Here is a 26,790-nt window from a genome sequence, read left to right on the forward strand (position 1 = left end):
TAAATCTTCTCACAATGTTTCTAACATATTTGACTTCAGGCCCACCTATTTCTTTCAGTCCTTCAAATCACTACTAATTGTCTGTCCTTGGCTGTTTTAGGGAAGTCTCAGATCACTTAATTCCTGAGCAGACATTATTTCCATATATTTGTAGTCAATGTTTCCCAGATCTTCATTAATGATGGAACTACAAGCTTTGAGAGGATTAAAATGTAAATATATTTACTGCCTTCTGCAGAATTACTAGCCTCCACCTCATTGGTTCATTAGAGCCCAAACATTCCACACAGGACTGTGTAGAATACAAAACACACCTAAGTGATTATTCAGATATTGTCCTAGTGAGGAGAGCTGGCAGATTATTCACTTAAAACAGGGCCTGGTCACAGCATGATACATTGTCGTTAAGATATTAATACTGCTATACCCAGCTGCATTTCATTTACTCCCATCTTTGGATTCCTTATTTGTCCTATAATCTTCTTTAGCTCTTTACCATTGTTCCTTTTGTCATTTAACATCTGTCTTGAACCCACTGATGTTTTATTTTGTTCTTTCCTCCCTCAGCCTTTTTCAGCATTGTACAACTTGCTTTATCTGCAATCTGCTGAAAAGTCATTATTCTCATTCTTTACCCATTGATACCGCCTGACTTGCTGAACCTTTCCGGGATTTTCTGTGTTTTATTTCAGATTTACAACACTCACATTATTTTGCTTTCCACGAAATGTTTAATTTTCAGTAACTAGCCATTAGCACTCAGTAATTATGGCCAACTGGAATCTGAATGTTCCGCAGGCAAGTGTATTGTACTGAGGAATTGTAATGAATTGTGCCATTGCATTTTGTTGAATAGAGAGACCTGAAATCATGTTAATTTGGTTGTGTTATTTTAATTAGATCATTCACAAAGGCAATAGATACTGAGTGTTAATAGGCACCTAATTTTAATGGACTATTATGGGTGATAGAGTTTGCTAGTTTGCGTGTTTTGAACATTAGTCAGAAAATTATAATTCAAAACAGGATCTTTAAATCTATTTTTTACTTTGTAAAGAACAATTTTCCTGTAATAGCACTGAAAACTGGTAACACGATAAAGGTAATATTCAATTTTCTAAAATACGCAATGCTAAACGATAATATTATCTGTGTTGACACACCCATCATTTGCAGCAGGCTCTATTTGTATCATCATCATGTTCCCTCTCCACGGGCAACAGGGCACAAACATTTACTGTGTGAGCAAACCTTCCGGAGAAGGTGTGATGGTGCTGTACAATGTGATACATATCAAAATATATTAATTCACAGCCAGTCGATCCCCCAGTGGTGAAATCAGACTTAATTTTGCCAATGGAAAGGATGAGCACATAAAATACACTTGCTGAGTAGAACCCTGGCCACTCTTTTTCCCTCTTTTACCTCCCAGATGAAGACACAGAAGCTGCATGTCCACTCTCAAGGGCAGCCTTTTATGGAATCAGAGTTGGTCTGTTATTGTACCGAAGTACAGTGAAAATTTTATTTTACATATTGTTCACATAGATGAATTTATTACACAGTGCATTGATGTCATACAAGGTAAAACAATAACAGAATGCAGAAAGTACGGTGCAGGTGGACAATAGGTGCAAGGTCATCTTATTGTACGAAGGAACCGGTCGGTCAGTAGTCTATAACGATAGAAGCTGTCCTCGAGCCTGGTGGTACGCACATCCAAGGTGTTGTATCCTGCCCAATGGAAAGACAGCACGTTTGGGGTGGGTGGAATGGTCGACTATGCTGGCTGCTTTATCAAGGCAACAAGAGGTGGAAGGAGGGAGGGAAGGCTGTTTTCCATGATGTACTGAGCTGTGTTGACAATTTTCAACAGCTTCTTGCAGTCACGAGCAGTTGCTATGTCAAAGCATGAATCATCCAGAAAAGATGCTTCCTATGGTGCTTTGCTGAAGGTCAAATCCAACATACCAACTTTTCCTTTCACCTCTTGAGGAAGTACAAGTTGTGGTGCGCTATTTTGGCGGTGGCATCAATGTGGTTGAACAGGACAGGCTAATGGCAATGTTCACACCTAGGAACTTGAAACTCTCCACCCTCTTGACCTCAGCAACGTTGATGCAGACAGGAGCACATATGCCACCTCCCATCCTGAAATCAATGACGAGCTTGTTTGTTTTTCTGACACCGAGGGAAAGGTTGTTGTCATGACGACGGGTTACTAAGCTGTCAGTCTCCTTCCTGTACTCCAACTCATCATCATATGAGATAAAGCCCACTTCTGGCGGTGTCATCTGCAAACTTGTGGGTGGAGACAGAGCATAATCTGGCCTCACAGACATGAGTGTATGGCAAGTAGAATAGTGGACTGAGAACCATCAGACTTTGACTTGAATGAATCCCCTCTTTCACATCATCTTCCACTGATGCTGCTATGTTCCTCAACCCCTAACTCTACCTCTTCCGTTATTGTCACTTTATCATTTATTTTTACACTAATTATGTTTGTATTACTTACTACATTTTACACTATTCAGCTGTTTTCTGTTTATTTATTGTTACATTTATTTTTGCCGTGTATATTGTTAACTCTGTGAGTTCCACAGCAGCAGGCAAGAATTCCATTGCACCCTAGTGTATGTGATAATAAACTAATACGACTCCGATTGTATAATGTCTCGGTGGACTCCCAAATTGTGGTTCTGGAGAAAACTGCCTCCCTCATCATAAATAAAGCTTGCAGTTGTGCAAACAGGGGTTTATTTTAACGTCTCATTCGATCGTTTGCGCCTAAATCAGCAGTCTCCCATTTGACACATTGACTGCTACTCATTTAAATTACGAGTTGTATTCTTTACAGAAAAGTTTCACGAGTTGCTTTCTCTCCAGTCACTTTCCAGCTTGGTGTCCTTTCTCTGATTTTCTCCCTCTCTGCATCTGTTCTTCTATTTCCTTTTTTCTTTCTCCTTTAACCTTCTTTCCTTGTTATCTCATTTCCCCTCTGCCCGCTAGCCAAGTGCAGCCGGCCCCGAGACCGCGGTCCCAGCCGCCGCCGCCGCCGCCACGGAAACATGTCCGGACAGGTTCAGCCCACTTGCCTCTGGGGAAACCTCGCCTCCTTCGCCGCCGACATGAGGAAAATGATTAACGCGCCCGAGTTCAGGTGAGAGCGCCTGCGGGAAGCAGGAAACACCGGGGATTGGAGAAAGGACTGTAGGCCTCTTCCACACATATACATATCGAAAGCCGGCGTCGCACCAACATTTGCAAATAATTACTGGGATTTTTGTTATAAAAGTTCCTCTTCAGGAAGAATAAACCAGCGGCCATTTGAATAGTTTAACACAACTTAAGACAGACTTCTCGGAGCCACCAACATAAATTAAGAATTAACAATAAAAGTGCTTTAATACACACGCACGTTAATGTTTTATTGCGATGTTTTATCTTTATCATACACATTAGAGGTCACGACATTATGATTTACGAAGTATTTCATTAGCTGTGAAATGCTTCGATATCCGGGGCTCTGCAATTTACTCCATGAGAGCATATTTTTCTGATCCGAGTATTTAACTGAATAGGTAAATGCAGAGTACCTATTCTGTTTTGTTTGAGAAAACTGTGGCACTGGGAATTTCCAAGCAACCTGGGTCCTGCAGACAACCTCCTTCAGAGAGTGTCCGTCCACATCTTGCGTGTAGGAAAGAAAATTGAAATGAAAACCACCGAGGAATGCAAGTGATGAGATTAGCATAAGACTTAAACTTAATCAGTGCATAAATGTCAGGTGCAATCTTGGGGAAAAATAAGGGAGAGCTGCATTTTACATTCCACTTTCAATCATCCTGAAGCATTTATGGCCGATGAAATACTTTTGAAGTTTAACCTAATATAGAAGAAGAACCAACCAGTTTGCATACACCAGACAAACAAGTGATCTGTTTTAGTGATCTTGGGCATTCACTTGGGCATTTTTAGTGATCGTAGGCATTTCTTTCATTGTAGATAATTTAGGATCCAGGGTGATTAATGAAAGCCATGTCAGATGGACAGATACCGGCAAATAACGGACAGATGAAACTATTTACATAAAACCTATGTGCAACCATTAGAGGAACTCAAAGCACTCCGTCACGTTCCAGCCTTTACTTGGCAATTTGAGGTTGTGCCAGTAGTTCCCATAAATTACTGATATTTCTTTTTCAAGGAGGTTTTGAGGAATCAAAGAAACCTTTCTTTGGTGTAGAAATTGCTAAGGGCATGGGAGGATGAGGACCATTGCAGGTGAAAGGGAACAATAGTAGTCGCCATAGCTGTAGTGGGCTGATGGTGCTATTTCTGTGCTGTACAGCTCTAGGATATTTGCTGTGATGGAGATCAGTAGTGTGCTTGTTTTGGGATCCTGATATCAGACATGTGGACTGCCCACTATGGTTACCTGAAAGGTCAGCTATGGTCTTTTGAGTCATACAGCATGGAACAGGCCCATCAATCCATTATGCCCTTGCTAGCCACTAGCCATCATTTATACCAGGGATTCCCAACCTTTTGAAGCCATGGACCATTACTATTAAGCAAGGGGTCCATACGCCCCAGGATGGGAACCCCTGATCTATACTAATCCTATTTCTCATTTCTTAGCCCATGGCCTTCTGTCCATGGTGTTTCAGATAATCATATTTTACTTTTTAAATATTATGTACCTTTCTCCACCATCTCTGGAGCATTGCAGATTTCAGGCCAGCCTCAGGGTAAACAAATCAAAGGTTTCAAAGATACATTTAATGTCAGAGAAATGTATACAATATGCATCCTAAAATGCTGTTTCTTCACAACCATCCACAAAAACAGAGGAGTGCCCCCAAGAATGAATGGCAACTAAGTGTTAGAACTCCAAAGTTCCCCTTGCCTCCCCTCCCACGTGTAAGCGGCAGCAAGCAACGATCCCCCCGCCTCCCCCCTCCCCCCACTGGCAACGAAAAGCATCGGCACTCAAAAGTGAGCAAAGCAATAGCAATGACACAGACTTACAGTACTTTGTGGGAGAGCTTTGTACAAGATTTCCAGCTTCTGTCCATTCCACCTACTGGGAGAGGGAAGATTATGATGGGTGGTAGGAGGGGTCCTTGATTATGTTGGCTGCTTTCATGAGGCGGCAGGAAGTATAGATGGAATCATTTGAGGGAAGGCTGTTTGTGCGATGAACTGGACCATGTTTACAACTCTCTGAAATTTCTCATGGTCTTTGGTGGAGCATTTGCCATACCAGGGGTGCTGCATCTAGTTAGAATGGTTTCTTTTGATGCATCTGTAAAAATGGGTAAGAATCATTGGGGTGCGCCACATTTTCTTAGACCACTGAGGATGTGAGGTAATAATTTGAGTAATATTCCTCCATAGCTAAAGACAGTCCTTCTCAATATCAATATAACCAACAATCTGTATATCATCTACAAGCTTGTTAATCATTTCTCTCACTCACACCCAGTATGTTAGTAGTGTATATCAAGATGCCAAACAGTATACAATTACCCATATGCTTTCAAGCAATCATGAAATAATCTTCAACCATTGGCTCCTATTATCAAGCCAATTTCAGATCTAATTTGGCAAGTTACCCTGGACCAGCCTTGCTGGAGTCTACATAGACCATGTCAATTACACCACTCTCTTTGATATGCTTAGTCACCTGCTCAAAAAATTCAATCAAGTTACTCAGATAGGCTCCCCCTTTACAAAGCCACATTTTACTTTGTTAAGTTCCCTGCAACTGCTATTATACTCCCTGGTTTATCATTATCTGGTTTACTACTATTTCCCGTATTGAATAAAGGTTAAAAAATTGCTGTCTTCCAGTCATCTGTCACCTCACTTGTGGCTAGAGAAGATTTCAGTCAGGGCTCCAGCAGTCTCCTTCCTTCCCTCCCACTTCTACTTGGGATACATCTCATCTGGCCCTAAACATGGGGATTTATCCACCTTTAAGCCTGCTAAGATATGACTCCTCCTTTTCAATGGTAACTTGCTCTAGAATTCCAACATCCTCCTACGTAAATTCTCCTCCACAATTCCTTCCTCGTTCTGACTACAGATGACAAGTATCCATTTAAGACCTAGACTATGTTCTTCACCTTCAGATATAGTTCTAAATGTTTTTTAAATAAGGAATGATAAATTACATAATAACTTAAGAAATACGAGCAGGAGTAGGCCATCTGGCCTGTCGATCCTTATCTGCCATTCGACAGGATCATGGCGGATCTAGCCATGGACTCCACCTTCCCCATAACCCTTAATTCCCCTACTATGCAAAAATCTATCCAACCTTGTCTTAAATATATTTACTAAGGTAGCCTCCGCTGCTTCATTGGGCAGAGAACTGCACAGATTCACCACTCTCTGGGAAATGTGGAAACAAGGGAAAATCTGCAGATGCTGGAAATCAAAACAACACACACAAAATGCTGGAGGAACTCAGCAGGCTAGGCAGCATCTATGGAGAAATGTACAGTTGACGTTTCGGGCCGAAACCCTTCAGCAGTACTGGAGAAAATATGCTGAGAAGATTTGAAAGGTGAGGGTAGGGGAGAGAGAAGCACCAGGCAATAGGTGAAACTTGGAGGGAGAGGGATGAAACAAAGAGCTGGGAAGTTGATTGGCGAAAAAGCGGAAGACCATGGAGGAAAGAAGAAAGGTGTGGGGGGGGGGGGGTGAAGGGGAAGAAAGGCTTTTCATTCCAGAATGAAGGAGCTGTCCTCCTTTTTCAAAGAAATAAGCTTCCCTTCCTCCACCATCAATGCAGCCCTCAACCACATCTCTGACATTTAACGCACGTCTGCTCTTACCCCATATTCCTGTTCCTCTTTGTCTTCACCTACCACCCCACCAGCCTCTGCGTCCAGCACATAATTCTCCGAAACCTTTGCTATCTCCATCTGGATCCCACCACCAAACACATCTTTCCCTTCTCCCCCAACTCCCTGCTTTCCGCAGGCAGGGATCGCACCCTACATGACTCCCTTGTCCATTCATCCCTCCCCACTGATATCCTTCTGGCACTTACCCTTGCAAGTTGGCATTTCACCTGTGAGTCTGTTGGGGTCATACTGTGTTCGGTGTTACTGGTGTGGCCTCTTGTACATTGGTGAAACCCGATGTCGACTGGGAGACTGCTTCGCTGAGCATCTACACTCCATCCGCCAGGACAAGTGGGATCTCCTGGTGACCACCCATTTTAATTTCACCTCCCGCTTCCATTCTCATATGTCCATCCATGGCCTCCTCTACTGTCATGATGAGGACATACTTAGCTTGGAGGAACAATACCTTGTATTTCGTTTGGGTAGCCTCCAACCTGATAGCATGGACATTGATTTCTCAAACGTCTGGTAAAGCCCCCCAACTCCACACCCACTTCTCCATTTCCCATCCTCTTTTCCCCCCTCATCTCATCTCCTTGCCCGCCCATTGCCTCCCTCTGGAGCTCCTTCCCCCTTTTTCTCTTTCATCTATCAACTTCCCAGCTTTTTACTTCATCCCTCCCCGTCCAGGTTTCACCTGTCACCTGGTAGTTCTCTCTCCCCTCCCCCCCCACCTGCTAAATCTACTCCTCAGTTATTTTTCTCCAGTCCTGTCAAAGGGTTTTGCCCTGAAACATCGACTGTACTTTTTTTCCATAGATGCTGCCTGGCCTGTTGAGTTCCTCCAACATCTTTTGTGTGTGTCTGGGAAAAGCAGTTCCTCCTCAATTCTGTCCTAAATCTACTTCCCTGAATTTTGAGGCTATCTCCCCTAGTTCTAGTCTCACCTACCTGTGGAAACAGCTTTCCTGCCTCTACCTTATCTATCCCTTTCAGAATTTTATGTTTCTATAAGATCACCTCTCATTCTTCTGAATTCCAGCAAGTACAGTCCCAGGTGACTCAATCTCTCCTCATAGTCTAACCCCCTCATCTCTGGAATCAACCTGGTGAACCTCCTCTGCACCACCTCCAAAGCCAGTATATTCTTCCTCAAGTAAAGAGACCAAAACTGCATGTAGTACTCCAGGTACTGCCTCACCAGTACCCTGTACAGTTGCAGCATAACCTCCCTGCTCTTAATCTCAGTCCCTCTAGCAATGAAGGCCAACATTCTATTTGCATTCTTGATAGCCTGCAAACCAACCTTTTGTGATTCATGCACTAGCATTCCCAAGTCCCTCTGCACAGCAGCATGCTGCAATTTTTTTACCATTTAAATAATAATCAGCTCCTCCATTTTTCTTCCAAAATGGATGAACTCGCATTTACCAACAGTGTACTCCATCTGCCAGACCCTCGCCCACTCACTCAACCAATCTATATCTCTTTGCAGACTTTCTGTATCATCTGCACAATTTGCTTTTCCACTCAATTTAGTATCATCAGCAAACTTAGATACACTACACTCGGTCCCCTCTGCCACATCATTAATGCGTATTATGACCAGTTGAGAGCCCAGCACCGACCCCTGCAGGACACTGCTCACCACTGATTGCCAACCAGAGTAAATCCCATATATCCCAACTCCCGGCCTTCTAACAGTTAACCAATCCTATATCCATGCTAATACATCATTCCCAAATCTATGCCTCCTTATCTTATGGATAAGTCTTTTATGTGGCACCTTATCAAAAGCCTTCTGGAAATCCAAGTAAGTAACATTCATCTGTTCCCCTCTATCCACTGTTACAGAATCAGAATCAAGTCTATTATCACTGACATGTAATGTGAAATTTACTAACTTAGTAGCAGCAGTTCAATGCAATACATAATATAGAGGAAAAAATAAATTAACAATAATAATAAATAAGTAAATCTTATTCAGTATACTTTATACATTATGTGTATACTGAATAAATTAAAATCGTGCAAGTAACAGAGATACTATATATTTTCTTAAAAAGTGAGGTAGTGTCCAAGGGTTTAATGGCATAGGGGAAGAAGCTGTTCCTGATTCGCTGAGTGTGAGCCTTCAGGCTTCTGTACCTCCTACCTGATGGTAACAGTGAGAAAAGGGCATGTTCTGGGTGCTGGAGGTCCTTAATAATGGAAGCTGCCTTTCTGAGACACTGCTCCCTAAAGATGTCCTGAGTACTTTGTAGACTAGTACCCAGGATGTAGTTGACTAGATTTACAACCCTCTGCAGCTTCTTTCAGTCCTATGCAGTAGCCCCTCCATACCAGATAGTGATGCAGCCTGTAAGAATGCTCTCCATGGTACATCTATAGAAGTTTTTGAGTGTATTTGTTGACATACCAAATCTCTTCAAACTTCTTTTGTTGGGACCAGGTTAGATCCTGAGAATCTTGACACCCAGGAACTTGAAACTGCTCACTCTTGCCACTTCTGATTCCTCTGTGAGGATTGGTATGTGTTCCTTCGTCTTACCCTTCCGGAAGTCCACAATCATCTCTTCCGTCTTACTGATATTGAGTGCCAGGTTGTTGCTGCGGCACCACTCCACTAGTCGATATATCTCACTCCTGTACACACTCTTGTTACCACCTGAGATTCTACCAACAGTGTTTGTATCATCAGCAAATTTATAGATGGTATTTGAGCTATTCCTAGCCACAGAGTCATGGGTATAGAGAGAGTAAAGCAGTGGGCTAAGCACACCTGTGAGGTGCATCAGTGTTGATTGTCAGCAAGGAGGAGATATTATCACCAATCCGCACAGATTGTGGTCTTCCAGTTAAGAAGTTGAGGATGCAATTGCAGAGGGAGGTACAGAGGCCCAGGTTCTGCAACTTCTCAATCAGGATTGTGGGAATGATGGTACTAAATGCTGATGGTATTATATCTTCCGAGAGCTCCAGTAAGTTTGTCAAACATGACCTGCCATCACTGAATCCATGCTGCTTCTACTTGATGGATCCATTTCTTTCCAGATGCCTTGCTATTTCTTCTTTAATGATAGTTTTAAGCATTTTCCCAACTACATTAACTGGCCTGTAGTTACCTGTCTTTTGCCTACATCCTTTATTGAACAGTGGCGTGATATTCGTGGTCTTCCAATCTGCCGGGACCTGCCCAGGGTCCAGAGAAAGTTGGTAAAATATTGCCAAGGCTTCAACAATAACTTCTACCATTTCTTTCAGTATCCTGGGATGCATTCCATCAAGGAGCAGGAGACTTATCTATCTTCAGGCCCGCAAATTTGGTTAGCACTACCTCTTTAGTGATAGCTATTTTATCATCTCTAAGAGAGTAATGTTCACTCAGTACAACATTGAAATGTCAGCCTCAGATATTGTGAACATACTTCTCTATATAATGATTAGGAATGTATATTTTTAACATTACAAAACATTGTGCTGATTAATATAATTGCATAATTTGATGATTGATTCAATCAGTTTTGCTTTAAAAAAATTCTAGAGGAAGTTCAATTTGCAGATTGGAGCAAAACAAATTTCTGCCCCAATGATTCATTTATTCTAATACTTTCTACCAAAGTATAGCTGTCAAGTCTATGTTACTGATAGATAATGATGCCATATTGAATGATAAATATTGGCATAAACCAGTCCAGGATTTTCAAGAGATTAACGGGGTTATCTAGAAATAAAACATTGTGCATATTATTATACAGGAGAGTATCAAGTTATGCATTAACAAAATAAGTCATGAGAAAAAGAACTGTTGTAAGAATCTTAATGATACAATCAGTTTTAATTTCCTGAAAAATATCATATATACTTCTATGCCAGTGTTTCTTCATTTTTTTAGTTCTTAAATCTCCCCATACCTGGAGTGATTGAAAGAATGTTTGCAGAGGCCCACCCAACAGAAGAATTTGCATTTACAAAGCAACTTCTGAGATCATAGATCAAAAGAACTGTAATACCAGTGCAATACTTTTGCGGTAATATAATGGAAAATTTCCTTATAATGTCTGCTGTCTGCCCACTGTGAGTCTGACAAATGCATGTAGTGGAGATTGACAATTCACATTGAGAGTATAAGGTCTACCTAGTCATCCTGCTGCTATGTATTGTAAAATATAATGCAGCTTCGTAGGACTAGCAGTTTTATTTCTAAGCTTTCCTGTTTAAACATAATAATCGACTCATCTGGTTAGAAGGGAGAAATTTACAGAAAAAATAATACACTACTCTTTCCTGGCTCATTATTTCTTTTAATGTGTTACAATCTAAAAATAGTTCGCAAGAAAATGGCATAGGAACATTTGGCAAGCATTAAGCAAGATGTGAAATTAGATTTCTGTGGGGAACATCTGTGAAATAGTTTCCAGTCAAAAAATGTTTTATGTTCTGTCCATGAACTATATTCTTAAAAAGAAAATGGATTAGTGTCTGTTTATTATTATTAGGCCGAAGGATGGTGCGAGAGGAGAGAGAAAGAAAGATGATCAGATATTTTGAATGTGTTGACCATAATCTGGGCAATCTGGTATAACCATCTATGCAATGCATCAAGTAAGGGCTGAATAGTGTAGATTGTAATGACACCCTTGAGTTTCTAGTTGATTGCTTGTAGTATTTGAGGGAATTTTCTTTGATAACCTGTGATTATTATCTGACGACATTAACTTGAATAAATAGTTGTGTGTTTTTCACAGTAGAAGCAGTGTATATTTGTCAGATGGAGGCTATCTAGATAAAATGTTCTCATTTGGGAATTATTTTCTGATGTTTTCATTTCCTGAATGCTTATTGTTTCTCAATACAGTTCCAGTTATATGGCCAATCATTTAATGCAACATGGTCAACGACAGCAACTGGTGTTTATAACGCACTCTTGCTGGAAATTCTGGGCATCCCTTACAGTAAGGAGGGAAGTAATCTGATAGACCCAGAGAGATCTGAGAGGAATGGCATGGCTAGGGTGGAGACTGATGATAAAGAGAGTTTGTAAATTAATGAAAGAACCAAGTTAGTTGGAATGTGTGGGTTATTTGAGAAATAGAACTGTGACAGTTGTGTCAGTAGATGTTTTTAAGCCTACATCATCAAAAATGATACAGTATTCTATTTGTTCTCACGCTCCACATCTCAGCTTACAATAAGCATGTTTCCTTGCCATAAACAAATTGACCTTGCAACATTTATACTCTTCATTACTAACTGTAAGACAGCTGATATGTTGGCGGGAAGTATGTTTGGCAGACCCAGCCATACTTTTCAGTATGAATTTAATATTAGTGACCTTGATTCTACATCATCAAACGACAAATTCTGAGAAGAATTTTGTAATCAACCCAAGCTAAAGTCATAATTAAAAGTTCTGTGGCAGTGCAGATAGTTTGATTGGATACGATTCCACATCTTCAACTGTATGTTTGTTCATCATACTTTGCTGTATCAAATAAACTACTGAATCATATATTGAGTGATTTATTTGGTACAGCAGTAAATATTTAATTTTTCCTAGATTGGTTTCAGAAGCAGCGATGAATTTTGAAATCTGAATGTCATTTATTCCTCACTGACTGGGGGATGACTTTGTAGGTGGGGTTTGTAGAGCCCACTGAGATATAAATTTGCTGAGAGAATTGCCCTGAATCCCCTAAAGGTGATTGGTGGCATGTATAATGAATCTGATATCTGATTTCGGTGCAGCTTGAGACACCAACCTTGGGCTGTTGCTGGCTTATTTTATTCTTATTACTAGAAGCAGACTACTTTGGAGGGTTTGTACCTTTTGTCACCTCAATGAAAAATCGCACTCCTCTAAAACTTCAAGGGGTTGATATGGTCGATTAATGTGTAGCTGTAAGCTGGTGCATGGGGCAGTGCTTCGGGTTCTTGGATCATTGTGATCTCTTCTGGGGGAGGTATGACCTGTTCAAAAGTGATGGGATGCACTTGAACCTGAGGGAAACCAATATTCTCATGGACAGGTTTGTTTGAGCTGTTGGGGAGGGTTTAAACTAATTTGGCGGCCATGGGAGGAACCGGACTCACGATAGGATGGATGGTAAAAAAGCAAAGATAGTGTGCAGTCAGACTGTCAGGAAGGCAGGCGAATGATAGGACAAAAGTGCAGCCAGCAAGGTCAGTATCAGTGCATGAGGGATACAAAATCAAAAAGGGTAGCAAATACAGGACTCAAAGTGTTATATCTCAATGCATGAAGTATAAGAAATAAGGTGGACGATCTTGTTGTACTGTTACAGATTGTCGGTTATGATGTCATTGCCGTCACTTAATCATTGCTGAAGGATGGTTGTAGTTGGAAGCTGAATGTCCAAGGTTACACATTGTATCGGAAGGATAGGAAGGTAGGCAGATGGGGTGGCTCTGCTGGTAAAGAATGGCATCAAATCAGTAGGAAGATGTTACATAGGATTGGAAGAAGTTGAATCCTTGAGGGTTGAGTGAAGAAACTGCAATGGTAAAAGGACCCTGATGGCAGTTATATACAGAACCCTCCAACAGTGGCTAGGAGGTGGACCACAGATTACAATGGGAAAAAGAAAAGGCATGTCAAAAGGGCAATATTATGATAGTTGTGGAAGATTTCAACATGCACGTCAATTGGGAAAATCAGGTTGGTAATGGATCTCAAGAGAGTGAGTTTGTTGAATGCCCACGAGTTGGCTTTTTAGAGCAATTTGTCATTGAGCCTACTAGGGATCAGCTTTACTGGATTGGGTGTTATCTAATGAGCTGGAGGTGATTAAGGTAAAAGAACATTGAGGAGGCAGTGATCACAATATGGTTGAGATCAACTTGAAACTTGATAGGGAGAAAGTCAAGTCTGATGTAGCAGTGGAGTAAAGGAAATTATGGTGGTAGGAAAGAGGAGCTGGCCAAAGTAAATTGGAAAGAGATGCTGGCAGGGATGACAGCAGAGCAGCAATGGCATCAGTTTCTGGGAAAAATGAGGAAGGTACAGGGTAGATGTATTCTAAAAACAAAGAAATACTCAAATGGCAAAATAGTACAACCATGGCTGACAAAGGAAGTCAAAGCTAACATAAAAGCAAAAGAGAGGACATACAACAAAGCAAAAATTAGTGGGAAGATGGAGGATTGGGAGCTTTTAAGAACCTATAGAAAGCAACTGAAAGAATCATTAGGAGGGAAAAGATGAAATATGAAAGCAAGCTAGCAAACAATATCAAAGTGTATAATAGAAGTTTTCTCAAGTATGTAAAAAAAAAATTGAAAGAGAGCCGAGAGTGAATATAGGACTGCTAGAAAATGAGGCTGGAGAAATAATAATGGGGTACAAGAAGAAGGCAGATGAACTAAATGAGTATTTTGCATCAGTCTTCACTGTGGAAAACACGAGCAGTGTGCCAGATGTCAAAGGGTGTGAGGGAAGAGAAGTGAGTGCAGTTACTATCACAAGGGAGAAGGTGCTCAAAAAGCTGAAAGACCTAAAGGTATGTAAGTCAGCCAGACCAGCTGAACTGCACCCTAGGGTTCTAAAAGAGGTAGCAGTAGAGACTGTGGAGGAGTTAGTAATGATCTTTCAAAAATCATTGGGAGTCTGGCATGGTATCACATGATGGGAAAACTGCAAACGTCACTCTTTACAAAAGGGGGAAGGAAGAAGAAAGGAAATTATAGACCAGGTAGCCTGAACTCACTGGTTGGGAAGATGTTGGAGTCAAATGAGGTTATGGAGTACTTGGTGACATGGGACAAGATAGGACAAAGTCAGCATGGTTTCTTTGGGGAAAATCTTCCCTGACGAACCTGTTGTTATTCTTTGAGAAGATTACACGTAGGATAGATAAAGGGGATTCAGTGGATATTGTATATTTGGACTTTTAGAAGCCATTTGACAAGGTGCCACACATGAGGCTGCTTACCAAGGTAAGAGCCCATGGTATTACCATTGCCAGCATGATTAGAGCACTGGCTGTTTGGTAGGAGACAGCAAGTGGGAATAAAAGGGTGCTTTTCTGGTCGGCAGCCAGTGACTAATGGTGTTTCACAGGGTTGGTCTCGGGACTGCTTCTTTTTATGCTGTATGTTAATAATTTAGATGATGTAATAGATGGCTTTGTTGCCAGTTTTGCAGATGATAGAAAGATTGTTGGAGGTGCAGGTAGTGTTGAGGAAACAGGTAGGCTGCAGAAGGACTTAAACAGGTTTGGAGAATAGGCTAGAGAGTGGGAAATGAAATACAATGTTGGAAGATGCACGGTCATGCACTTTGGTAGTAGGAATAAATGTGCATTGCAGGCTATTTCCTAAATGGGAGAAAATCCAAAAATCTGTGATGCAAAGGGACTTGGGATTCCTTGTGCAGAACAACCTCAAGGATAACTTGCAAGTTGTGTCAGTGGTGTGGAAGGCAAATGGAATGTTACCATTCATTACAAGAGCAGGGATGTTATGCTGAGGCTTTATAAGGCACTAGTGAGGCCTCACCTTGAGTATTGTGAACAGTTTTGGGCTCCTCATCTTGGAAGAAATGTGCTGGCATTGGAGAGGGTTCAGAGGAGGTTCACAAGGATGATTCCGGAAATGATAGGGTTATCATATGAGGAACATTTGATGTCTCTGCATCTGTACTCACTGGAATTTCTAGGGATGAGGGGGGATCTCATTGAAACCTTTTGAATGTTGAAAAGCCTAGACAGAGTAGATGTGGAAAAGATTTTTCCCCTGCTGGTTGAGTCTAGGACAAGAGCGCACAGCCTCAGGATGGAGGGGCGCCTTTTCAGAACAGAGATATGCCTTAATTAATGAAGGCCAATACACCATATGCCTTCTTAACAACAGCGTCAACCTGCGCAGCAGCTTTAGGTGTCCTATGGACTCGGACTCCCAGATCCCTCCACACTGCCAAGAGTCTTACCATTAATACTATATTCTGCCATCACATTTGACCTACCAAAATGAACCACTTCACACTTATCCAGTTTAAACTCCATCTGCCACTTCTCAGTCCAGTTTTGCATTCTATCAATGTCCTGCTGTACCCTCTGACAGTCCTCCACACTATACACAACACCTCCAACCTTTGTGTCATCAGCAAACTTACTAACCCATCCCTTCACTTCCTCATCCAGGTCATTTATAAAAATCACCAAGAGTAAGGGTCCCAGAACAGATCCCTGAGACACACCACTAGTCACTGACTTCCATGCAGAATATGGCCCGACTATAACCACTGTTTGCCTTCTGTGGGCAAGCCAGTTCTGGATCCACAAAGCAATGTCTCCTTGGATCCCATTTCTCCTTACTCTCTCACTAAGCCTTGCATGGGGGTACCTTATCAAATGCCTTGCTGGAATCCATATGCACTACATCTACTGCTCTTCCTTCATCAATGTGTTTGGTGACATCCTCATGTATTGAATATATTGAAGATTGAAAGACAAGAATGTATTGTCTTGAACAATTTCCTCATTAGCAGAAGAACAATACTTCAAAAGCCCCATTTAATTCTGTATCAGTGGTTTTGACAGTAACTTTCCTGAGCTGCAAAATTTAATGGTTTTTTTGTACGGTTGAAGGAAAAAAACTGTGGATGTTGGAAATTTGAAAGAAAATCTGAAGATGCTGAAAATACTCAGCAGATCTTCTGGCATTCTTGGAGGGAGAAACTGAAATAGAATTTCAGGTCATTGACCTGAAATATTAACTCTTTTCTATTGAAGAGTTGACTCATCTTCAGCATTTTGATGAAAAATCAATGACCTGAAACCTTGAACAACACACACAAAATGCTGGAGTAACTTAGCAGGTCAGGTAGAATCTATGAAAAGGAATAAATAGTCAATGTTTTGGACTGAGACTCTTCATTAGGACTGGAAATGAAGGCGGACAAAGTCAGAATTAGAAAATGGAAGGAAGGGAAGGAGTACAAGCTGGCATGTGATAGGTGAGACCAGGTGAGGGGGAAGGTGGGTGGGCGGGGAAAAGGTGATGAGTAAGAAGATGGGAGGTGATAGGTGGAAGAATTAATCTGCTGAACAACAAGGAATTTAATAGGAAAAAACGGTGGACCATGGAAGAAAGGAAGGAAGAGGCACACCAATGGGAAGACAAAGGCAGGGCAGGAGAAGAGAAGGGAACCAGAATGGGGAATGGAAAAAGCATAACACACACAAGATGCTGGAGGAACACAGCAGGCCAGACAATGTCTAAAGAGCGGACAAATCAAAACGGAGGAGGAGCATTCAGGATGTCACTGAGCACCTCGTAGTCCTTAGCAAGCACATAGAAATCCAGTGGGCGGAGCTCGTCTTTGTCATCTCTTCTCCCGACCTCGCTGTGACAGACTGGAAAGGAAGGGGAAAGAGGCCAGAATAAGAAGGTGGGGAAGGAGTACAAGCTGCAGGGTGAGTGATGGAGCCAGGGGAAGGGGAAGGTAAGTGGGCGGAGTAGGCAGGGGGAGGGGATGATAAAAGGAAAAGACTGAAGAAGATGGAATTTGTTAGGACAGGAGAATGGTCCATGAAAGAAAGGGAAGAAGAAAGGGATGGGCAAGTGAGAATAAGAGAAGGTGTGAGAGAGTACCCAGAATGGGGAATGGAAAAAGAGAGAAGGAGAAGGGAGAAGAAGTTACTAGAAGTTAAAGAAATCAATGTTTATGTTATGCTATGTAGCCTGAACTGATAACGTAAACTCCTGTTTTTCTCACCTGCCCATCCCCTCCTTCTTCCCTTGGTAGCCTCTAGGTCCTATACAGAATATGAGGTGTTTTCCTTCAACTGGAGTATGGCCTTATTGTGGTAATAGAGAAGGGCACGCCAACTTGTCAGAACAGAAAGTCAACTGAAATGGTGGCAACCAGGAGATCCTGTAATTTGCGGCAGGTGGAGCGAATGTGCTCAACAAAGTGGTCTCCTTATCTAAGTTGGGTCTCACCGATATAAAAAAGGCTGCACCAGATACAATGGACTGACTTGCAGGTGAAGTGTCACCTCTGGTGGAAGGACCAGATCCCTGAATGGAGGTGATGAAGGAGATGTAGGGGAGGGTGTAATGCTTGTCCTACTTGCAGGGATAAATGTCAGATGGTAGATCACAGGGGAGAGGTGAGTGATAAAGGGGTTGCCTAGAGAGTAATTCCTGCAGAAAGGGGAGAGGAAGATGTGCATAGTGATCCCATTGGAGATGGCAGAAATAACAGATGTATAGAGGCTTGTGGGATGGTTTGTAAGGATAAGGGGAACCCTACCTCCGTTATGACAGCAGAGGGCCCATTTTCTTTCCTGCCCCAATGAAGGGTCTCGGCTCAAATCATCGACTGTTTATTCCTCTCCATAGTTGCTGCCTGACCTATTGATTCCTAAGATAATTGGTTTAATCCTTTTGAGTTTGGAAATAAGTCCTGATGCAGTGTTTTGACCCAAAATGTCTTCAATTCCTTTTCCCGGAAGATGCTGCTCAACCCACTTATTTCATCTAGAACAGGAGCTCCTGAACTGGGCTCCAAACTTCAGTCAATGATCAGGGTCCATGGCATTAAAAAAAGTTTTCTAACCATGCTGTAGAAGATCAATTAGTTGCATCTACAGGGTCTTGTGTCTCCTCCTCTCTGGCAAATGTATTTCAGTATAGTTCAGCCTTAGCATCTACCTGAGAATGTGGAAAATTGTCCAGTTTATCTTATTCACAAAAAGCAGAACAAAGCCAGTGCATCTAATTAACACCCTCTTATCCATCCGTAAGTAGAAGTTGTTATTGTTGGTACAATCAAATAGAAGTACCTCTTCAATAACCTACACTTTGAGTTTTGGTAGGACCGCTCATGTTGGACAGCTTTACAGTGTGGGTGCAAACATAGACCAAAGAGCTGAGTTCCAGAGAAGCTGTGAGATTGATGCCATTTGACATCAATTTAGTATTGGACAGACATCAAGGAGCCCTAGTAAACCTTGGAACTTGAAAAACATAATTGAAAAACATGAATTTTTGGAGTAATATCTTGCAAAAAAGAAAGGCGACTCCAACAATTGGAAATTATCAGTACCTCAGGACAAAACTATTGGAGTTTCACAGGGAACTGTCTTGAATTGTTATATCAGTAATTTTCCTTCCATCATGTCACAAGTGACTTTGCTTGCTGATTTAATTCCAATTTCAATCGATTGGATTAAACCTGCATGCAGCAAAACCTAACTAGCATTTAGACGTGGGCTGATAAACATCAAGTACTATTGATGCTTTCAAAGTGCTTGGCACTGACTGTCCCTAGTAAGTGAGGGTGTAGACATTAACTCTTTAAACTAATGCCATGATCATCAGTGAGCTGCCTATCATCAGTATTGTGGAGGGCACCATTGTTCAGAAACACAACTGGATTAGCCACATCAATAGTCAGATTTAAGGGTAGGCGAGAGGAATCTTGTGACAAATAACTCACTTCATGATACCCTAAGGCCTTTTAAGTTTGCTGGAATAGTCCTCACCTGCTGGAATGAGTACAGCAGCAACAACATTTAAGAAGCTCAATGTGAAGACACTTGATTAGCACCCCATCCAGCACTATCATCCAGTAATGCTAGTAACCTCCCAGAGGCACAATATGTACCATCGAAATGGTCAAGAGGATAATAACATGACATGCAGGTACCCTTTCACAATTACATTGTACCGAGTTGGAAATGTAATGCCATTCTTTCATTGCTACTCAGTCTATATCCCTGCCCAACGGCATTTTGGATGTACAAAGAGTGAGAAGATCATGAACAGATTAAGAACGTGGCTCGGTGTCATCAGGGATGAGTAACAAATGCCAATGACAACCAGATCACAAAACGAGAATAAAAATCAAACTGTGGGCTTCACCCATGACAGTTTCAGGCAGATCAACATCCCAAGGCATCTTGCAGCAAATGACATTGATTAGGAAAAAAAGTGACATGAGAAAAGGTACCAATAGCTGGTGAAGAGATATAGTGCAATTTATTTATTTATTTATTAATTTCCCCTCCTGCTATTTGCAACAATGTTACAAAAGGCAATTTTTCTCCTTCCTCCTTCCCCCGCATTTAATCTCCATTCCTGGGATTTCGTGCCAATCTGCTGTGCTGTAGGATGTGTGGAAGATTTGTTGGGCACATTGTGAAATGTCACATTTGAACATTGAGTTTAGGAAATGCATAGGATTAGCTGGCTAAGGAGTGAGGACATCTGCTCCACTGTTTGATTTGTTTTTTGCCTTTTTAAAGCCAACCAACAACTTGAATGATGTCAAGATTTAATATTGAAATCATTATCTTCAGTTTAAGGGGAGGTTTAAAGAAAATCCACTCCTGATGGTTTTTTTAAAAAAATCCCTGCTGTTGGTGCTTGAAAATATACTGTGCATGTGGTTGGTATTGGGCTTGATTGTAATTCTTCCCACACTCTGTCTGTGGGAGGACTCAAGTATGAAGAATGAATTTCTTAATAACATATGTTAAATGATGGTTGCAGAACTAACACCTAATGGGGAGAGAATAGGGTAAAAGCTGTTGTTGATTGTTAAAGTGATTGTTTTTCTCCTTGTTACATGTTAAAAAATTACAAGCCTTTTATTGTTATTTTTTGCTAAGGTTCTAAATAAACATAGCATTCATAAAATATAATCAGAAAGACATAGTATGTCCACTTGGCCACCGGAAATAATGGTGTTCCTCGGGGGTTGGTATTGGGTCCGCTACACTTTACATTATATGATAATGATAATTTTGAATGACAGAGTTAATGGCTTCATTGCTGAATTTGTGGACGGTGAAATTATAGGTTAAAGGGAAGGCCAGTGATGAAGCAAAGGGACAGTTGGGGGAATGGGCAACGAAGTGGTGGATGGAAGGCAGCACAAGGAAGTTGCATAGTCATGCAGTTTGGTAGAAGGTAAAAAGATGTGGGCTATTTTCTAAGTGGCAGGGAATTCAGAAACTGGAGGTGCAAAGGGACTTGGGAAACATAGTGCAGTATTTTATATAGGTTAACTTGCAGGTTGAGTTGGTAGTAAGGAAGATAAATGCAAAGTTAGCTTTCATCTTAAGAGGACTAGAATATTCCATATTCTCTGAGTATATAATGTAAGGATGTAATGCAGACACTTTATGAGGTCAGACCACATTTGGCGTATTGTGGCCATTTTTGGGTCAAATATCCACAGAAGAAGGTACTGGTATTTGAGAGAGTCCAGAGGAGAGATGAGAAGGTTAATATAGAGGAACGTTTGATGGCTCTGGACCTGTACTCACTAGAGTTTAGAAGGATGAGATAGGTGGGGATCATTTGAAACAGACACTTGAAAAAGCTGGATAGAGTAGATGGGGAGAGGATATTTCCATTAGTGAGAGAGCATTTGTGGGAAATTGTATTTACTTTGAAAAATTTGTTCTCTTGTCCTGTTACCCTTGAGGTACCTGCACCCTAGCAGTTCCACTTTCCAGGATTTAATTGCCGCACCATTAGGACCCACGCTTTCTGCTGCTATGGCGTGGAATCTGGAATTCTCTCTCTAACCTTCTCCATTTCATTTTCTTCTTTCAAGGCATTCTTTAAACCTACCTCCTTCCTTTGGTCACTTGCTTGCTTACTTGGGCCCTTATCACCCATTGATAGGCCATCGATGACCTCCTGGCTTCATCATCCTGAAAGGCCTAGATAGAGTGGATGTGGAAAAGGTGTTATGGTTCATGGTATGTTGGAGTTAATCAATTCTTCCTCAGTTCATTGCATCCACTGTACAGGGGATTGGCCTATACAGCTTCACCAGAGCCCTGTTGCCCGGCCTTCTCCAATTCCATTTCTCACAATGGGGACTTTGAGAGGCCTCCTTTTGGTCAGCTGCCCCAATTTCTCATGTATGTTTTGCTATCAAACATTGCTTCATAACGCTCTGTAAAAATTGTTGGGTTGTTTCGCTATGTTGAAGATGCTTTATAAATGCAGGTTGCTTTTGTTGTAATTACAAGCATGTGTTGTGGCTAATTTGTGTTTTGCTTTCTGTTTTTAAACCAGTGATGTAAAGTTCATTGTTGGAAAGGAGAGGAAAGTGGTTTATGCTCATCGCTGCATCTTAGCGCACCGTTGTGAGGCATTTAGCTCCATGTTCGCCCAGCAGCCTCTGTCACGTGATGCAAAAGGAGTTGACATTCCATTTGTTGTTTCAGATGTGCAGCCAGATGTCTTCCTGGCTGTGATTGAGTTTCTCTACACAAACTCCGTGATGCTGAGCAGCAAAATGGTGAGTACTAACATTCAGGGTTAATAGATTGATTTCAACTGGATTTAATAATGAAAGGTTACGCAAAAACGGGGAAATCTGCAGATGAAGGGTCTCGGCCCAAAACGTCGACAGCACTTCTCCCTACAGATGCTGCCTGGCTTGCTGTGTTCCACCAGCATTTTGTGTGTGTTGTTGTAATATTCTTACCTTGCTTTTGTTAAAGTAGAGCCTGTATACTGTTGGTATCTGATGAGGCTCACTAACATGGAGATGCCAAGGTACTTTGGTAGGAAGGAGGCAGTTGATGGGTGCAAAGGGGTGTAATCACTGTTGGGGTTGGAGGCAAGGAAAGGAAGAGCTTTGTAAGGAAATGCCTGTGAATTATTTTTGGATTTGGAAGAATAACCTTGCTAGTGGCCCCAGTAAATAGAGTGAAAAATGTATTTTTGGGCTTTTCTTTTTTATGTTTCTATTAAAATAGGTTCGTGCTCAGATTAAATCCTGGTCTGGTTTGTTTTGTCCTTAATGGGTATTTAGGGCCCTATGTTCACAGTTGAATTCAGATTTTCATTTACTAATGTTCAGTTTGGGTAGTAATTCTTCAGCTTCTGGGAAGGAACCAGAAAAGTTCCCTTACGATATCTTTCATCATGACAGAGGAAAGAGAACCCTCATAGTTATCATTGTCAAATTTGCCTCCTTTCTTGAGATGGTCATGAATACCATAGGACATTGGAGCAGAATTTGCCTATTTGGTTCATTGAGTTTGCCCTGTCATTTGATTATGACTGATCCATTGCCCTCACAACTCCATTCTCCTACCTTCTCCCTGTAACCTTTCACACCCTGACTTAAGAAGAATTTATCAACCTCTGCCTTATGACTGGGCTTCCACAGCCAGCTGTAGCAATAACCACCCTCTGACTAAAGAAATTCTTCCCCATCTCCGTTCTAAATGGATGTCCCTCTGTTCTGAGGCACATCCTTTCTTGGATAAGAGACCCCAAGCTACTCATGGTACTCCAAGTGAGGTCTCACCAATACCTTATGAAGCTTCAGCATTGCATCCTTGTTTTTATATTCTAGTCCTCTTGAAATGAATGCTAACATTGCATTTGCCTTCCTCACCACCAACTCAGTCTGCAAATTAACCCTTAGGGAATTCTGTACAAGGACTTCCATGTCCCTTTGTACCTCTCATTTTTGAGTTTTCTTTACATTGGGAAAAAAAGCTGTTATGCTTTATTTAAAAAAAAATACTTTTTACTGAAGTGCACAGCCATACACTTCCCAACACCATAATCTATCTGCCACATTCTTACCCATTCCCCTAATACGTGTAGCCATTTTCCTAATCTGCAGCCTCCTTTTCCTCAACACTACCTGCCCTTCCACCAATCTTCGTATTGTCTGCAAACTTTGCCACAAAGCCTTAAATTCCGTCATCCGAATAATTGACATACAAAGTAAAAAATGCAGTTGTAACACACATCCTTGTGGAACACCACTAGGTAAGCCTCCCTTTATTCCCACACCTTGCCTCATGTCAATCAGCCAAAGCTCTATCCATGCCAAAATCTTTCCTGTAATAAATGGGCTCTTATCTTGCTAAGCAGCCACATGTGCGGCATCTTGTCATAAGCCTTCTGAAAATCCCAATACACATCATCCTCTGATTCTCCTTTGTCTATCCTGCTTGTTTTTTTCTCAAAGAATTCCTACAAATTTGTCGGCAAGATTTTCCCTTAATGAAACCATGCTGACTTCGGCCAATTTTACCCTGTGCCTCTGAGTACCCTGAAATCTCATCCTTAAAAATTAATTCCAACATCTTCCCAACACAGAGGTCAGGCTAACTGGCTTATAATTCCCTTTCTTCTGTTTCCCTTCCTTCTTGAAGAGTGGAATGATATTTGCAATTTTCCAGTCCTCCGGAATCATGCCACAATCAAGTGATTCTTGGAAGATCCTTAATGCCTTCAGAATCTCTTCAGCTATCTTTTTCAGAACTCTGGGGTGTAGTCCATCTCATCCAGGTGACTTATCTACCTTCAGACCTGTTAACTTCCCAAGCACCTTCTCCCTAGTAATAGTAACTGTACTCATTTCTGCCCTCTGACACTCTTGAACTTCAGGCACACCGCTAGTGTCTTCCACAGTGAAGCCTGATGCAAAATACCTGTTCAGTTTGTCCACCATTTCTTTGTCTCCCATTACTACCTCTCCAGGATCATTTTCCAGCAATCCAATATCTACTCTCACCTCTCTTTTATTCTTTATATATGTGAAAAAACTTTTCGTATCCTCTTTGATATTGTTGGCTAGCTTACCTTCATATTTCATCTTCTTCCTCCTTATAACTTTTTTAGTTGCCTTCTGTTGTTTTTTCAATGCTTCCCAATCCTCTAACTTCCCACAAATTTTTGCTCCATTACATGTGCTCCCTTTGTTTATTATGTTGGCTTTGGGTTTCCTTGTCAGCCATGGTTGTGTTATCCTGCCTTTGCTTTAGGGTACTGCTACTACTACTACTTCGGGATGTATCTATTCTGCACCTTCTGAATGGCTCCCAGAAACTCTTCATTACTCTGCTGTCATTCCTGTGAGTTTCCTCTTCCAATCATCTTTGGCCAACTTCCCTCTCATGCTATTAATTCCCTTTACTCCACCGTAGTACTGATACATCTGACTTCAGCTTCTTCCTCTCAAATTGCAGGGTGAAGTCTATCATATTATGATCACCATCTCCTAAGGGTTACTTTACAGTTAACTCCCTAATCAAATCTTGTTCATTACACAGCACCCAATCCAGAATAGTGGATCCCTTAGTGGACTCAACCACAAACTGCTCTAAAAAAGCCATCTCATAGGCATTCTCTGTCCAAAATCAGCACCAACCTGATTTTCCCAACCTACCTGCATATTGAAATCCCCTATGACTATCATCATATTGCTCTTTTGACATGAATTTTCTATTGCCCCTTGTAGCTTGTAGCCCATCAGGTTCAGAGGCCTGTATGTACAATAGCTCCCATCAGGGTCTTCTTACCTTTGCAGTTTCTTAACACTACCCAGAATGATTCTTCATCTTCCAATACTATGTTACCACTTTCAAAGGATTTGATTTCAATTTTTTACTAATAAAGCAATGCGATCCCCTTTGCCCACCTGCCTGTCCTTTCAATATAATATGTATTTTTGGATGCTAAGCTCGCAGCTATAATCTTCTTTCTGCCATGACTGAGTAATGCCTACAACATCATATTACCAATCTCTAACTGCACTATAAGATCATCTACTTCATTCTGTAAATGGCATGCATTCAAATGTAACACTTTCAGTGTTGTGTTTGTCAACCTTTTCGATTTTGTCACCCTGTTAATCTGCAATTAATCCCACTGACCGCAATTTTTCCCCGTCATCTGCCTGCCCGTCCTGACAGTCTCACTAACCACTGCCTCTGCTTGTACACCAACTAACCCATCCTCAACTCTATCACTCCATGCCCCTGCCAAATTAGTTTAAACCCTCTCCCACATTTCTAGCAAACCTGCCCGCAAGGATTATGGTCCCCCTCGGGTTCATGTTTAACCCATTCCTTTTGTACAGGTCATACGCTCCCCAGCAGAGATCCCAATGATCCAGAAATATGCCCCTGCACCAGTTCCTTAGCCACACATTCATCTGCTAAATCATCTTATTCTTACCCTCACTGGCACATGGCACAGGCAACAATTCAGAGATTACTACCCAGGAGGTCCTGTTTTTCAGCTTCCTAATTAGCTCGTAAAATTCTTTCTATCTTATCCCTTTTCTTACCTATGCCAATATGTACCTAGATTTCTGGCTGCTCACCATCCATCTTTAGTATGGTGTGGACTCAGTCCAATATGTCCCTGACTCTGGGAGGCAACATGTCATCCGAGTGTTTCTGTTGCATCCACAGAATCTCGTGTCTACTCCTCTAACTATGAAATTCCTTATCTTTACTGTGGTCCTCTACTCCCCCTTCCCTTCTGAGTCGCAATGCCAGAGACTCAGTCTCTGCAGCCTCCCCCTGGTTGGTCACCAACCCCATCCCAACAGTAAGCAAAGCAGGGTAGGGGAAAAGTGTGTCTGAGGTCCTACTGTCCTCCTGCTTGCTGTTAGAGGAGATGGCATTGTGAATTTGTGACTGAAATTTGTCTCTGCCGGCTTGCAAAACTGATTACTTTGAGATCTTGCTGGTTATAAATTGAGATGTAGCCTTCTTGACATATTATTGTTCAAGAGAACTGGTAGCTTTTGACCAGATACTTGTGCTAAGGACAGAGCCATAAGCGAGGAGATATTCAAAATACTTCTTCCAGCAGATGCATGCCTTGGAAAAGCTCTCCTCTTCTTGGTGAGGTGGTTTCTAGATGGTCTTAATCCTTTGGTTGCAAAGAGGATTACTGAGTTGATGGATCTCTGCGCATATGTTCTTTACATTGTCGGTTTCCTCATGGAGCTTGGCTTTCAGCTAGTTCTTTTCCCTTGAGCTATTGACTAAGAACATTCTGCATTTGACTTCACTTAGCTCTTGGACCACTTGATTGTTTTCATCATGACCTTCCTGCTATCTTCTGGTATAGAACTCATAATTATCTTTGAGTTTGTTGATCATGGTGGATATGA

General features: G+C 41.5%; 1 protein-coding gene across 6 annotated transcripts in view; it reads left to right on the forward strand.

Moving 5' to 3' along the window:
* Positions 1-1,500: 1,500 nt before the first annotated feature.
* Positions 1,501-26,790, forward strand: part of LOC132401837 (BTB/POZ domain-containing protein 19-like) — a 187,861-nt gene continuing 162,571 nt past the window's right edge. The window contains exons 1-3 of one of the 6 annotated variants that reach the window (XM_059984101.1): positions 1,508-3,163; positions 10,128-10,189; positions 22,079-22,152. In XM_059984101.1, coding sequence (XP_059840084.1) covers positions 3,072-3,163; positions 10,128-10,189; positions 22,079-22,152 — 228 coding nt within the window. In that variant the 5' untranslated portion in view covers positions 1,508-3,071. Of the gene's footprint in view, positions 3,164-10,127; positions 10,190-21,926; positions 22,153-26,790 lie in introns of all 6 variants that reach the window. The other 5 variants (XM_059984097.1, XM_059984099.1, XM_059984100.1 and 2 more) reach the window with 5 other exon arrangements.

The sequence above is a fragment of the Hypanus sabinus genome, chromosome 11 (assembly GCF_030144855.1).
Source record: "Hypanus sabinus isolate sHypSab1 chromosome 11, sHypSab1.hap1, whole genome shotgun sequence".
NCBI classification, from domain to species: domain Eukaryota; kingdom Metazoa; phylum Chordata; class Chondrichthyes; order Myliobatiformes; family Dasyatidae; genus Hypanus; species Hypanus sabinus.